At 44.1% G+C, this 14,027-nt stretch overlaps 1 protein-coding gene across 1 annotated transcript; it reads right to left on the bottom strand.

Moving 5' to 3' along the window:
- Positions 1–211: 211 nt before the first annotated feature.
- On the bottom strand, positions 212–13,801 carry CACYBP (calcyclin binding protein). The gene is made up of 6 exons (XM_063130075.1): positions 13,601–13,801; positions 8,723–8,918; positions 8,419–8,515; positions 6,549–6,648; positions 5,580–5,674; positions 212–642 (listed from the first exon to the last, which is right to left on the bottom strand). Exons 1-6 carry the CDS (start codon positions 13,799–13,801, stop codon positions 483–485), a joined length of 849 nt encoding a protein of 282 aa, XP_062986145.1. The 3' UTR covers positions 212–482.
- Between the last annotated feature and the right edge of the window lie 226 nt (positions 13,802–14,027).

Raw genomic sequence — 14,027 nt, 5'->3', positions numbered from 1 at the left:
TGTCCCTCAGGCACTGTCTAGGGGTCATAGGTTGCGCTCTAAGCTGTCTTTCTGCTTGCCTTGTGTAAGCCTGCAGCTTGCACACAATTGCTATGAAACACATTTTCTCAAGTTAACAATTCTCAGAGTTGAAAACTTCCTAAGCTTTTTATATAAGACAACTTGTGTAGGTGTGGAAGCACATAGATACTGATTTGAGCCATTATACAGATACGTTCAAGCTAATTTACTTATTTTTGGCAGCTTCACAAAAGCACTGGAGGCTCAAAGCCTTAAGGAAGAAGGGCAAAAACACACTTAAATAAAATAAAATGCTTTACAGCATGTTTTGTTACTTATCTCCAATTTGAAACATGAAACTCATGCAGTCTTTGCTTTGAGGAGGGTTATGTAAACACCATACTTTCTCTGACCTCTGAATCAGAGTAGAAGCCTCATACAAGATAATTTACATTACGAAGGCTAGCCTGGCCAACATTTATTCAAATATCTATTGGTAAATCTTCTTTGGTTTGCTTTTCTCGGCTCTCAACCCAGGCTTTGTTAATGGATCTCTTCATTTCATCATCTCCTTCTGCATACATCTTTTTCAGCAGATTCATCAACCCCTCACTTGGGTCAGATGTGTCATAAGAAGCTTTCCTAAAGCAGATACATATACAGAAAAGAATTACCACAAATTGCAAATTTAGAATGCTCCATAACAAGATTTATATACAAGTGATTAATCACACCCCTGAAACTAAGGCTGGGTTCCCATATAACGCTAGGCCATGGTCGGTTGCTAACCACTATGTGTTTTAGGTTATGCAAACATATCCTCTCCCCCACCCCCCGCCGTCCCACTATCCCCATTCAGCAGTGCATGGGTTCTCAGAGTGGGGTGTTTAGGGAGAGATTAACCCATCATGGGTGGCAGAAAATAAACCATGGCGTAATGTGTTGTGTAAAGCCAGCCTAAGTCATAGTTGAAAAATTAATGGGACTTACACAGAGAGATTACTTGGATTAGATTGATTTTACCTTAGTGGGTGGGAGTTGGGGAGAGAGAGAGAGACAGAAGCTCAAATGAACTTTCCAAATCTTGCAGCTTACTCTCAAAGCTGAATTTGTGCAGCTACCTCCATGTCTGAGAATTCACCTACATCTGACCAGCGGGGGGAGCTCAAACATAAACAAGTGTGTCGCTTTGCACTACCAGTACTTCGTGCATTTCAACTAGGGATGTCCAGCATGAGGAAATCTGGCTTTCTTGGGGCTCGACAGATTTTCCTGGAGCCCCTAACTCCGCTTGCATTTGTGAGCTGTCCTGCACCCTGTGCTCCCCGCCAGAACTCGCAGATTTTCAGCCACTGCAGCCCAGCAGGAAAGACTTGCACACAGCAGCTAGTGGTGGCAGGAAGGGCAGTGCCACAGCCTTTTCTCTCTATGCAACCACCACCTGCTGGCCGCTCCGCACCTCTCTCAAGCAAGGGAGTTGTACAGAGCAGCTGAGGATGGCGGCGGCGGCATAAGTCCGTCGCTGGCCTGACCTGCGAAAAGCTCGACCGACCTGACCCCCACCCCAGACAGATTCCTCTGATCCTTAATTATAACACACCCAAAGCCACAACAGAAGATAGTTTGATATCCCAGAATTGAAATCAGTGCCACACAACGGCAGAATATGGTAACTGCTTCCCTAGGGGAAGCTTCCTTTTCATATTGAGAACTACATATTTTATAGGGTTTTTTAAAATCACATTTTACCAAAGGACACATGCAGGTGGACGAAAACTCGTGCTGAGTCTGATCGAAAACAGGTTAGAGCTCACTATCGAGCCTACTCTGTGATGGTGAGGGTGGCAAAGAGACGGTTCCTTTCCACCAGCATTGCGTCTTCACAGTGTTGTCCGGCGGAGCTTTTCTAGTGGTTTGCGGCCTGTTACACTCTGGGCCAGGGCATGAGACAGTTGAACCCTTGGTACCATGCTGTGACGAGTTTGCACGGCACTTTGAAGATAAAGTCGCTCAGATTCGACTTGAATTGGACACCACGCTGAATGCAGTTCCACTAGTAGAGGCATTCAGAGCACTGTCTCAGCCAGGCCTGAGGATGTGGACAAGGTGCTTGGCCAAGTCCAGTGGACCACCTGTGTGCTTGACCCTTGCCCTTCATGGATTATTACATCAAATGAGGGGATCACTAGCTGGGTCCAGGAGGTTGTAAATGCCTCCTTGGGAGAGGGAGTGGTAATCAGAGGCGGTAATCAGACCACTCCTGAAAAAGCCAAACCTGGACCGGGAAGATGTTAAAAACTATAGGCCGGTGGCGAACATCCCCTTCCTAGGCAAGGAGCTTGAGCGGGTGGTTGCAGGACAACTCCAGGCACTCTTGAATGAAACGGATTATTTAGATCCATTTCAATCGGGTTTCTGGCCTGGCTTTGGAACAGAAACTGCCTTGGTCGCCCTGTGGGATGACCTCTGTCGGGAGAGAGACAGGGGGAGTGCGACCCTGTTGGTTCTCCTGGACCTCTCAGCGGCCTTCGATACCATCGACCATGGTATCCTTCTGGATAGGTTGTCTGAGCTGGGAGTGGGAGGTACTGCGTTGCAATGGTTCTGCTCCTACTTGGATGGCCGATTCCAGAAGGTGGTGCTGGGGGATTATTGCTCTGTGCTGTGGCTTCTAAGCCATGGGGTTCCACAGGGCTCTATTTTATCCCCTATGCTGTTTAACATATACATGAAGCCGCTGGGGGAGGTTATCCGGAGATGTGGACTGAGGTGTCATCAATATGCGGATGATAATCAGCTCTACCTTTCCTTTTCATCAAACCCAGGTGAGGCAGTGACTGTTCTGAACCAGTGCCTGGGCACGGTAATGGACTGGATGAGGGCTAACAAACAGACTCAATCTAGACACAACAAAGGTACTGTTAGCGGGTGGTTCATCTGTCCGGCAACGTGATGTTCAACCTGTTGTGGACGGGGTTGCACTCTCCCTAAAGAATTGGGTCTGTAGTTTGGGGGTGCTCTTGGATCCAGAACTGTCACTTGAGGCACAGGTGAACTCAGTGGCAAAGAGCACCTTTTATCAGCTTAGGCTGATATACCAACTGCGCCCTTATCTGGACAGAGATAGCCTAACTACAGTTATCCATGCTCTGATAACCTCTCGCTTGGATTACTGCAATGTGTTCTATGTGGGGCTGCCTTTGAAAATGGTCTGGAAACTTCAGCTGGTACAAAACAGGGCAGCGCATTTACTAACAGGGACTGGCCAACGAGACCACATCACGCCAGTCCGTCTACAACTTCACTGGCTGCCAGTCCAAGTCCAGGCCTGATTCAAAGTGCTGGTACTAACATTCAAAGCCCTAAACGGCTTGGGGCCAGGTTATTTGAAGGAATGCCTCCTCCCATGTACCTGCCCGGACCTTAAGATAATCCTCAGGGGTCCTTCTCCGTGAGCCCCTGCCAAAGGAAGTGAGGCAGGTGGCTACTAGGAGGAGGGCTTTCTCTGCTGCGGCACCCCAGCTGTGGAATGAGCTCCCCAGAGAGGTTTGCCTGGCGCCTACACTGTATTCCTTTCGTCGCCAGCTGAAGACCTTTTTATTTTCCCAGTATTTTAACACCTAATTTAACTTAAATTTAAACTTTGCTGTTTTAATTCCGTATTTTAATCTATATCAATTTCTGCTATGTGTTTTTATCCTGGTTGTGCTTTTTATATTGTATTTTGTATTTGTGTTTAGACTGTTGGTTGTTTTATTATGCTCTTCATGGTTTTAATTTTTGCAAACTGCCCAGAAAGCTTCAGCTATTGGGTGGTATAAAAATGTAATAAATAAAATGAGCAGGGTGCAAAAAAAAATTAACTGATTTTATAGAGTTTTTTTTAAATAAATAAATAAATAAAATGCTGTATTTCCCACTCATTTCAAAAATAGCATAGTTACAATTAAAATCTAATCTCAAACATGCTAAACCTAAACTTACAGTCCCAAAAAATGAATTCGTGGCTCTGACACACACACACACTGAGTTACCCACCAATCAAAGTTGGGTATTATTTCACATTTCTCCTCATAAAAATAGTTCTGCCCTGCCTAACTACCAGTTTTGCTTTTTGAAAATGCTGGTACAGCACATGTTTAGAATGGAGAAGTTCCCCATTTCAATTCTGGTGTTGCAAGGTAGGTCTGGGAAAGAATCCTGCCTGAAACCCTTGAGAGGCAGCTTCCTATGTTTCTCTTAACTAAAGTCGCATGTGTAAAGGCTCAGGCTGTATAGGATTCTCGTTCAATGCATACATGGAAGTGGAGCTGGACCAAGCAAGGCAGAGGAGTTAGTTAGGAGAGCCAATATAGGAAAGGCCAGTTGGATGCCGAGTGGTAAGGAACGATGGTACAAATTGGAAATAAGGTAAGACGTTACAGTACAGGCACAGCTTCCGGTTCCTATATCCCTGCACACTTTTGCCACAAAGAAAAACTGCCACTGCTTCTGGGTGTAATGTGCTATCTGGAAATATACCGTCCTTGATGTTGTAAAATGCTGTATTGAGCTGCATGTTAGCACATTTTAGTGATCAGATTTGCACCATTGTTTTAAGAAATATGTGAACAATTATCAGTGGCAAACTTGATTTAAACTAGTGTTTTCTTTTAGTGATTTAAATCATGCCTCATAAAGTTTTAAATCCTTATTTAAGTCTAACCCTGATTACCAGTTCCTGAACATTTGGAATTCAATGCAATATCAGGTCCAGAAATAGCCCTAGTTCTTATGTGCAGCATTACAAGCAACCAGTTGTTATATATTTTTAATGCAGGGATGGGGAGCCTCTGGTCTGCAACACTGTCCCACACAACACCCCTCCCCATGCCCGATCCTTCACTCCCTTCATGGCACACAAGATGGCGAGATATAAACCTCCATCCACTGTGCCACAATGAGGATGGATAAACCTCCCCACCAATTGATCTGTGTGACTCCGTTGTGGGGGCTGAGAATGATGTGGACGATGTTTATGTGAAGTGGGTGGTCTTGACCCCTATATTTCTTGAGTAGCAATCCAGCCCTTAAGCTGAAACCTTTGCCACAGAAGAGTTTAATGGCATATTTCAAGAACTGGTATTTCTGTAAGACCACAGGAGAGATCTTGTTGAAAATACTGCGGCCAAGTTTGGGCTTGAGGATGAAGAACCTCTTGGGGGAAAATAGTTTCTGTGATAATGTTACAAGCAGGGATGAAGAACAGTTCCAGTTTAGAAAAAACATGGGAGAAGATGTGTTCTAGAAAGGAGGAACTAAAATAACTGCTCATTAAGAATACTCCTTAGTGTTTAATGGTAAGTGGCACAGATGAAGCAATTTATAGGGGAGCCTGGACTGGACTTCAGCCTCATAAAGTCTCCAGATGCTAGAATGAGCAAGGCCATGACAGTAGTTCTGTTTCAAAAACCTGCCCATTCTCAAAACATTTTGCATGGATCAATGGAACTCTCTGGCTTAACAAGGTTAGTTTTGCTAGTCCTTGCATGTAGATAGCAATGCAATATTGATAGAACAAGAAAAAGAGGTATACTTACTCTTTCTCCTTAGTTTCTTTTTCAACTTGTGTTAAGCACTCCCATTTTTCCTCTTGCTTCTTCTTACACAATATCAAGACAGTATCTGTTTTGATCTGTAAAGAAGGAAAGCAGTCTCCAAGTGTTAAAAAAAAATTCAGACAGTGAAGTAGAATTACCAGACAGGATACTATTTGCATCAGTTATATTTTAAAGCACCACAATACCAATATTTAAAACAATTGAGAGAATTACAATTCGGTGTGCTAAAAGAATAGAATATTAAAGATAGTTTACAGGATTAAAGAGTTTACGTGAAGTGGCCACTAGTGCGTTGAAACAGAATATGGTGCTTTCTTTACAAAAATATGCTTTTTGGGTTTTAGCTTATACTTGTTAGAAGATTCTTTCTCAATTGTGTTAATTCTCTGTACAAATTCCAGAACTGATGCTCTGTGTACATATATGCCATATTTCTGCTTGACAGTTCACAAATGCTTATTATTAGTGAAAGATTCAAGATATGCTTTCTTAAGGACAATCTCTGGATAAAATACTGTTGCAAGATGAAACACCGAAGTACTAGCTAGTGTCAGCCAAAGGTACTGGCAGATGGATGTTTTTCTATTGTGCCCAGGAGACAGAACCCCCACCCCTAATTCCATCTGGTCCAACACACTCCAAAGAGGTATAGCCCAGACTGAAGTTTACCACTTGATTGAGAACTAGGCCTCTGTGACATTTGATGACAGGTCCTTTATTGCCCAAAAGTATTGAAAGCAGAAGATAACTATTTGGACAGGGAGTTCCTTGGGAACAGGCATCAGGCTTGAAAGTGGATACTACAGAGGCAGCTACCCACCTCATGCTCTAGTAAGAGAATTGATTTGCAGTATGCCACCAGAAAGGAGTAACACAGGGAGCAGACCTGAAGTGAAATCCTGGCACCTTACAATATTTTTTAGCATTTACTGGATGAGATGCACTGACCTTCCATGAGCTGCTTTCCACAGAGATGGGCTTCAGAAGGTTGTTGAATGTCATAGTATAATTCTTGTTGTTTAAATTCTTCACCAACAGATCAAATGATCTGGAGGGGAGAGAAAAGGAGTTATAAATGCAGTGTCACAATCCCCTACCAAACACAGGGGCAAATAGCTTATATTGCTTCGAGTCTAAATCCAGTTTATCTGATTATTTGGGAAATAAAATACTTGGTGTTTTAAAATAAAATTACTGATGAGGGTTACAGTACTGAAGGACATCCAAGTGAGCATTTGAGATAAGTGGGTCAGATACGATGAATGTATTAGAACTATTCTTTGAGTGGTTTTGAAGAACAGAATCAGAGTTAAAAGGATCCCCTCGTTCCCTGTGGTCTTGATTAATATTGTCTGGCTACCCCTAGAAGCTAATGACCAGGGTTTGATCAACCCATTTGCCTCTTGATCCGTAATCCAGTCTGAAGAGCATCTGTGCTTCCACCAAAGGCTCTGTTCCTCCCCAAGTTCACCTGGGAAGAAAAGTGCTTTCGCTCCTGCAAGTTGGGGTTTTGTCAAAGAGCACTAGTGCTGCTGCTGCTGCTGCATTCTGCACAGCTCCCTATGAGAACAGAGAGAAACCATGTCCCTTTCCTTTTCTCTGGAGGAAACAAGGGGCAATGTTTCCTTTGCTGTTCAATTTTTGCAGGACGCGGCAGGGAGGTGCGGCTGTTGCCGCTTTATCCAGAAGCCCCAGTGGCAGAGAAAACACCCTTCCTCTCTCACCCTTCTGCCAGAGCAGGGAGAAAAGGAAAGGTTGTTTGGCTGTGAGCAGCTTTTACAGGAAGTGCCAGGTGGGCCTTGCTGCTGCCGCCTCTTGCAAAAACCTAACGGGAAGTGAGAAAAGTCACCACCCTTATTCCCGGATCTCCATGGAGAAAAGTAGCAGCAGCTTCTCTCCCCCCCACCACCTTTTCTTTGCAGGGCTGGTGGGTTTTTTCAAAAGCTTGGTGTGGTGGGAGCATCACTGAGAATGGGGAACTAAAGCCCAAGGGAGAACAGGGAAAGAAAAAGAGTGGCTTTCATCCTGCAAGTTGTTGGGTTGTGTGTTTTTTACAGAAATTGCCTGCAGTGCCTCACTGCTTCAACCTTCTGTGAAATCCAAAGAGAAATTGAATGAATGACCCCCTCGTTCCCTCACTTCCTATTGGACTTTTGGAGGCAGCGGCAGCAGGCAACGTACTGCTGGTGCTGACTGCAAAAGCACAGATGGTGGAGTGGAAGCCATCTCTACGTTTTCTCTCTGCCATTTCCCTTTCTCCCCCTTCCCCTTGAGCTTTTTCAGCAGTAGAAGCAAAATGCTGCTTGCAGCCTCTGCAAGGTCAGCCCTAAGAGAAAACACCCCTGCCTTCCTCGGAACCTCTGCACACCGTGGGACTTGTGGAATGGAGGGCTCAGCGGTGATACAAGTAAGGGATTTGGCTAATAAGTAGAATCAACATTTGATGAGCCTCCATTTAAAAAATACTTTATTGTAATTTTAATTGCTACAATCATTTTTAAAAATATCATAATTATAGCAATCAATGGGGAATTCACAAGTGAACAGGTAATATTTCAGCAAAGTTTGTTAGGAGTTTTAAGTGACTGGTCATTTTTAAAAATAAAATCTGAAGGTGACAGTCCAGAGGTTTCCGAGGGTGTCCATCATTAATTCATGTTCACACACGTACAAGTGTCAAATTGAGAAAGAAGTTTAAAACTGGAGAATTATTTCATGAGCTTTTGAAACATGCATCTGAACAAGTAGCAAAGGACCAACAATTCAAGGGGTGATTGGAGTTTCAAGCTGTACTTTCTATCAACATCATACTACCCACCTTTCTGTGAAGTGCACCTGCACATTCTCATCTGGGAGGTGCTGAACTCCACTTAAAGTGATGTAGATTTTCACGAATTTCTCTGACTGATCCCAAGCTAAAGGAATGAAGAGAAAGCCATATATTAGATACAGGATTCCAAAATCTAAGTTGGGGTTGGCAACCTTTTGGCACCATGGGACAACATATGTGCTGTCTTCCTTTGAAGCTAACAGCTAAGCAGTTTACTGAAAACTGGCAGCTAGAACATTCCCTTCATTCCATTATAAGAATACAAAGAGAGGGTGCATGAATCCAGTCCTACCATAATTGTTGATTTTCACCGTGTATCCCGTGAGTGGTGGTTTTTCTTCTTCAGATGTCTCTGCTTTTAGTTTGAGTGGTGCCTGGTTCCTGATTTCTTTCTCTATCTTATTCTTTTCTGCCAGCAGGACATCATGAACTCTCTTTCTTGTTGCTTTTTCCAGAAGCTCTTTCACCTCTTCCAAATCTTTCTGTAGCTGGGTGAAGCATAGTAGGCACACAAATTCATTAAATACTGACCTCTTCGTATTTATATTAAAACTGTATACCCTGCCCTCTCAGCTATTGCTTTAGGACAGCTTACAGACCTCTTAAAATAATAAATATCAAAACAACAAACAAAATATAGACAAAACCACAGCCTAAAAATCAACACTATTGACATTTAAAAAGACTTGACGCTGAAAAGTTGTAACAGCATTCCAGGAACAGGGTATCACTACCAAAACGTGAGGGACACCCAGGGCAAAGTCAAGACTAAGATGAATTCTTTCATTCTAGGCCAGGGGTGGGCCACCAAGGACACTCTGAAACGCTTAGTTCAGACCTCTCACAAGAATACTCTGCCTCACTCTGGGCTCTGCTAGCCAGGGAGGAAGAGAGCAAAACCAAGATTAGGCTGACATCAGTTTCCCAGAGGACCTTTTCTTCTGTGGAACGGCCTGCCGGAGGAGATTCATAAAATTAACTTTCTCTGTGATTTTAAGGCAGTTTTGAAGACTAGCCTTTTCCGGCAGGCCTACCCAGATCAATGTAAAATCGAGAATTTTTAAGATGTATTGATTCCTGTACTAATGTTGTTCCCTGCCTCGATCCAAAGGGAGAGGCGGGTAAGAAATAAATTTATTATTATTATTAAAACACCACCAGTGTGGTGTAGTGGCTAAGGTGTTGGACTGGGAGTTGGGAGATCTGGGTTCTAGTCCCCACTCGGCCATGGAAACCCATTGGTGACTTTGGGCCAGTCAGACTCTCAGCCCAACCTACCTCACAGGGTTGTTGTTGTGAGAATAAAATGGAGAGGAGGGGGATTATGTACACCACCTTGGCTTCCTTGGAGGAAAAAAGGTGGGATATAAATAAATAAAATAGGGGTTCACTTTGCTCACCCACTACCAGCATATGCCCCAACGGGTTATTTATCTTATTCACAACATTTATATGCTGTTCCACATCTAGACAGATTCTAGAATGGTAAACAAAAAAAGATAAATAGAATAAAACATATTTTTTTAAATATTTTTAAAACAGAACCAATAAATATTGTGGCTTGTCAAGGGAGGCTTCTTGAAATAAAGATGTTTCCAGAGGTGTGATGGGTGACCGACCAGTTTTTTCCCCATGTTACCATTCCAAATCTGTGTGTCCTTTCAGAGTGACGCCTTTACCAAAAGTCAGATATATTCCTCCAAACCTTTCTTGTCTGAAAGATGACTTTGGTCTATCACGCCTTCGGCATGTATTTGTACTGAACTGCTTGTTCTGTTCTGCTGCTTTTTTATTCCTGTTCTTATGCCACTTTTTAATATGCTTACTGCATTTTAATTGAATTTTAATTATGAAATCTAGTACGGCTTGTAATGTAATTGTTAGCAGCCTTGGCAATTGCTTTTTGTGCCAGAGAGGCAAGATGAAACTGTTCTTAACGAGCTTTACAGCTAAGCAGAGGTGAACAGATACTTCCACAATTCCAGCCCTACATTAAAACCCTAAACCACGCCTCTTGTCCCACCACCTCCTCCAGTGTTCACTGGTTCAGTGTAACATCAGCAAAAGGTACACTGCTGCATATGTTTCCATACAGCTGGGAACTCTGTGTGATCACAGGCACATGTAGTTTTGCTCAATATACAAACCATGGGGCATGCGGACATGGCCAGCAAAGCATACAACATTAGAGGTGGGGTCAGGCAACACAACCCTACTCCCTCACCACATATTTAATCCTAAATGTAAAGAGCAACATGTGAAAAGAATTTAAATCCCATACCACAGTAGCTGCAGCTAACCCTGAGAAGTCCAGGGTGGCATGCAAAGAGATGTTCCCATTTTATCCTCATAAGAATCCTGACAGGCAGGTTGCACTGAGACTGTGACTAGCTCAGCAATCCCACTCAAAATCCAACCCTCCATTCCATTTTGCTGATTGTAAAGAGGCTTTGCTCACCCTCCAGAGTTCTGCCACCATCCATAGGGAAGTCAAGATGACGGAGATGGAAGAATGAACCATCCCTCCAACACTATCATGCAAGTACCCTATGAACAAAGCCCTATGAAGAGAGACTGAAAGAACTGGGCATGTTTAGCCTGGAGAAGAGAAGATTGAGGGGAGACGTGATAGCACTCTTCAAATACTTGAAAGGTTGTCACACAGAGGAGGGCCAGGATCTCTTCTCGATCCTTCCAAAGTGCAGGACACGGAATAACGGGCTCAAAGGAAGCCAGATTCCAGCTGGACATCAGGAAAAACTCCCTGACTGTTAGAGCAGTACGACAATGGAACCAGTTACCTAGGGAGGTGGTGGGCTCTCCCACACTAGGGGCCTTCAAGAGGCAGCTGGACAACCATCTGTCAGGGATGCTTTAGGGTGGATTCCTGCATTGAGCAGGGGGTTGGACTTGATGGCCTTGTAGGCCCCTTCCAACTCTGCTATTCTATGATTCTACCCCTTCATGGCACAGAGTGGCATGTTATCCTTTGGGATAGCATCTTCCCCACTCATTCACTACTACATGATCAACTAGCATCTCCCACACCCCCAAAATGATGCCTGCCCTGTGGCTATGAGGAGTCCACAAAAGCAACAAGCTACCAAAGCCTAGTTTTGATCTTGCAAAGAAACAGCACCGATTAGAATGGTCAAACATTAACAAGCATTGAAAAAGCTGCCCCCTTGCATCTTTTCTGCCTTAACTGCAAAATATATGCTAAAAAGGCCGTTATGTATGAAGGCAATGCTAAACCATGTGAAATGATCTTGAACTTCTCCTCAAGGGACAGCCCTTAACACTCTGCCATAGTTCACCCCCACCCCTTTCCCCATAAGCAGCCTATGTTACCAACACAGACAGCCATACTGGTATCCTTGAACCAAATTCACAGGGACAACAATATCTTAGGACCAATCACTGTTCACAATAGGATCTAGAGATACTTCTTGGCATTTATATAGCAGTTTTGAGTGCTCAAACCAATTGCGCTTAGCAATCCTTGCTGCTGCTCCGTAAAGTGGATTTTAGACTCCTACTGAAGATGGGTGTGAGGCAAAACATCTTGCTTAAGGCGCTCCAGCAAATTCACAGTTGAAACAAGATCTGAACCAGGAACACCCTGGCTTACAGTGTACTGGTCTTGACATTACACTAGCTTCCAAGCTATACAGAACTCTTTTGTTCCCTTTGCAAGCTTAGGAACATAAGAAGTGCCCTGATGCTGGATCAGACCGAGGGTCCAACTAGTCCAGCACTCTGTTCACACAGTGGCCAAGCAGCCATTGACCCACAAGGCAGGACATGGTGCAACAGCACCCTCCCACTCAAATTTCCCAACAACTGGTGCACACAGGCTCACTGCCTCGGATACTGGAGGTAGGACATAACCATCAGGGCTAGTAGCCACTGATAGCCTTCTCCTCCAGGAATTTATCCAACCCCCTTTTAAAGCCATCACTACATCTTGTGGTAGTGAATTCCATAATTTAACTATGTGCTGTGTGAAGAAGTCCTTCCTTTTATTTCTCCTGAAACTCCCACCAATGAGCTTCATGGGATGACCCCAGGAGGGAGAAAAATGTCTCCCTATCCACATTCTCCACACACCATGCATAATTTTGTACATCAATTTGGATGGCTTTAAAAAGGGGGTTGGGTAAATTCCTGGAGGAGAAGGCTATCAATGGCTACTAGCTCTGATGGTTATGTGCTACCTCCAGGATCCGAGGCAGTAAGCCTGTGTGCACCAGTTGCTGGGGAACATGGGTGGGAGGGTACTATTGCACCATATCCTGCTTTGTGGGTCCTTGGTTGACGGCTGGGTGGCCAGTGCTAGATGGACCCTGGATGTGATCCAGCATTTTGAACATTAATACTTTTATTAATTTTCCACATAAACAGAACACACAAGGAAAGGTAGAACAACAATACAAACTACATCACAACATAAACAACTACTAAAATAGTCACAAATACATAAGGCTGTATTCTATTTAAAGCGATCTTCATGTCAGACAGCAAGTGTCATATTTCTAGTTTACCAGATCCGGATTTCATGAGAGCAAGCAAGTATATTTATCGAATGCAAGAATACAAGTTATATATAAAATCCACATACAAATAAACCATCCTTTTGCAGTTCTTTTATATATCCAATGAAAGGTTTCCAGTCCATTACATATGAAGCTATCGCTCTTAGCAGCCTGGTACTTCTTATGTTTTTAAGCTTTCACAGGGAACAAAAGAGTTCTGTATAGCTTGGAAGCTATTCTGACTCAGACAGTCCTCTGGCCAAAACACCAAATTTCCCTCCTTTGGGAGACAGAACTTCAGATACCTTATTTTGTCGGAATTATTTTGTCCATTCCGTATTTTTAGAACTATTCTGTATTTGTTTTTGCCCTGGACTATATCGTTGTCGGTTGTTTAGCGCCTACTGTCGGTTTGATGGATTTTTTAAAACGAATATTTTTTCCCCATCATCAGAAGACTTCCTCACTTTGCACATGGACAGGAACCCTTTTTTCCCACCCAGCACTATTTTTCCTCTATGCCGCTATAGCCTCTCAGAAAGCCCCCAAGAGGCCATCCTCCCTCCCTCCGGCCCCCGGTGCTCCAGATGTGCCTGCGACCTTCCCTCCGAGGAGCACCACGGGCCCCGCCTCACCTCCTCCATGTCGAGACCCGCTGCCTGGCGACGCGACGACCACCCTCTCTCGCGCACGCGTCCTCCGCAGGCGGCACAGGAGCGCCGCTGGTCTACTGTAACAGCCGCTTTGCTCCTCCCTCCTCTCGAACTTTCCCGAGTCTTCCCGCATTGGTCGCCATTCCCTTCCTGCCCGTCCAGCCAATAAACGGGCGCACCCATCCAGGAAGCGGAAGCGATGGGGTTTTAGAAACACAGAGAGAGAACGGTGAAGTGACGCACCTCGTTGTCTGGAAAGTTTCCGGGTTCACATTGACATTATAAAATCTCTGCTAGGGCGGAAGTGAGAAATGCCCATAAATAAAAAAATGCGGGATTTTAGCGTAGCTAGAAAAGAGCGTGTCCGCAGCAAAAGAGAGAGAGAGGGAGAGAAAGAGAGGAGCTGGTG

This window comes from Elgaria multicarinata, chromosome 1 (assembly GCF_023053635.1).
Source record: "Elgaria multicarinata webbii isolate HBS135686 ecotype San Diego chromosome 1, rElgMul1.1.pri, whole genome shotgun sequence".
NCBI lineage: Eukaryota > Metazoa > Chordata > Lepidosauria > Squamata > Anguidae > Elgaria > Elgaria multicarinata.
This window is presented reverse-complemented; position numbering and strand designations above follow the sequence as displayed.

Coding starts and splice junctions, on each gene's coding strand:
- CACYBP (XM_063130075.1), bottom strand. CDS start 13,801: ATGGGTGCGCCCGTTTATTGGCTGGACGGGCAGGAAGGGAATGGCGAC. Junction 8,919..13,600: donor CGGGTCTCGACATGGAGGAG/GTGAGGCGGGGC, acceptor TGCTTCACCCAG/CTACAGAAAGATTTGGAAGA. Junction 643..5,579: donor AAAGAAACTAAGGAGAAAGA/GTAAGTATACCT, acceptor TATCTGCTTTAG/GAAAGCTTCTTATGACACAT.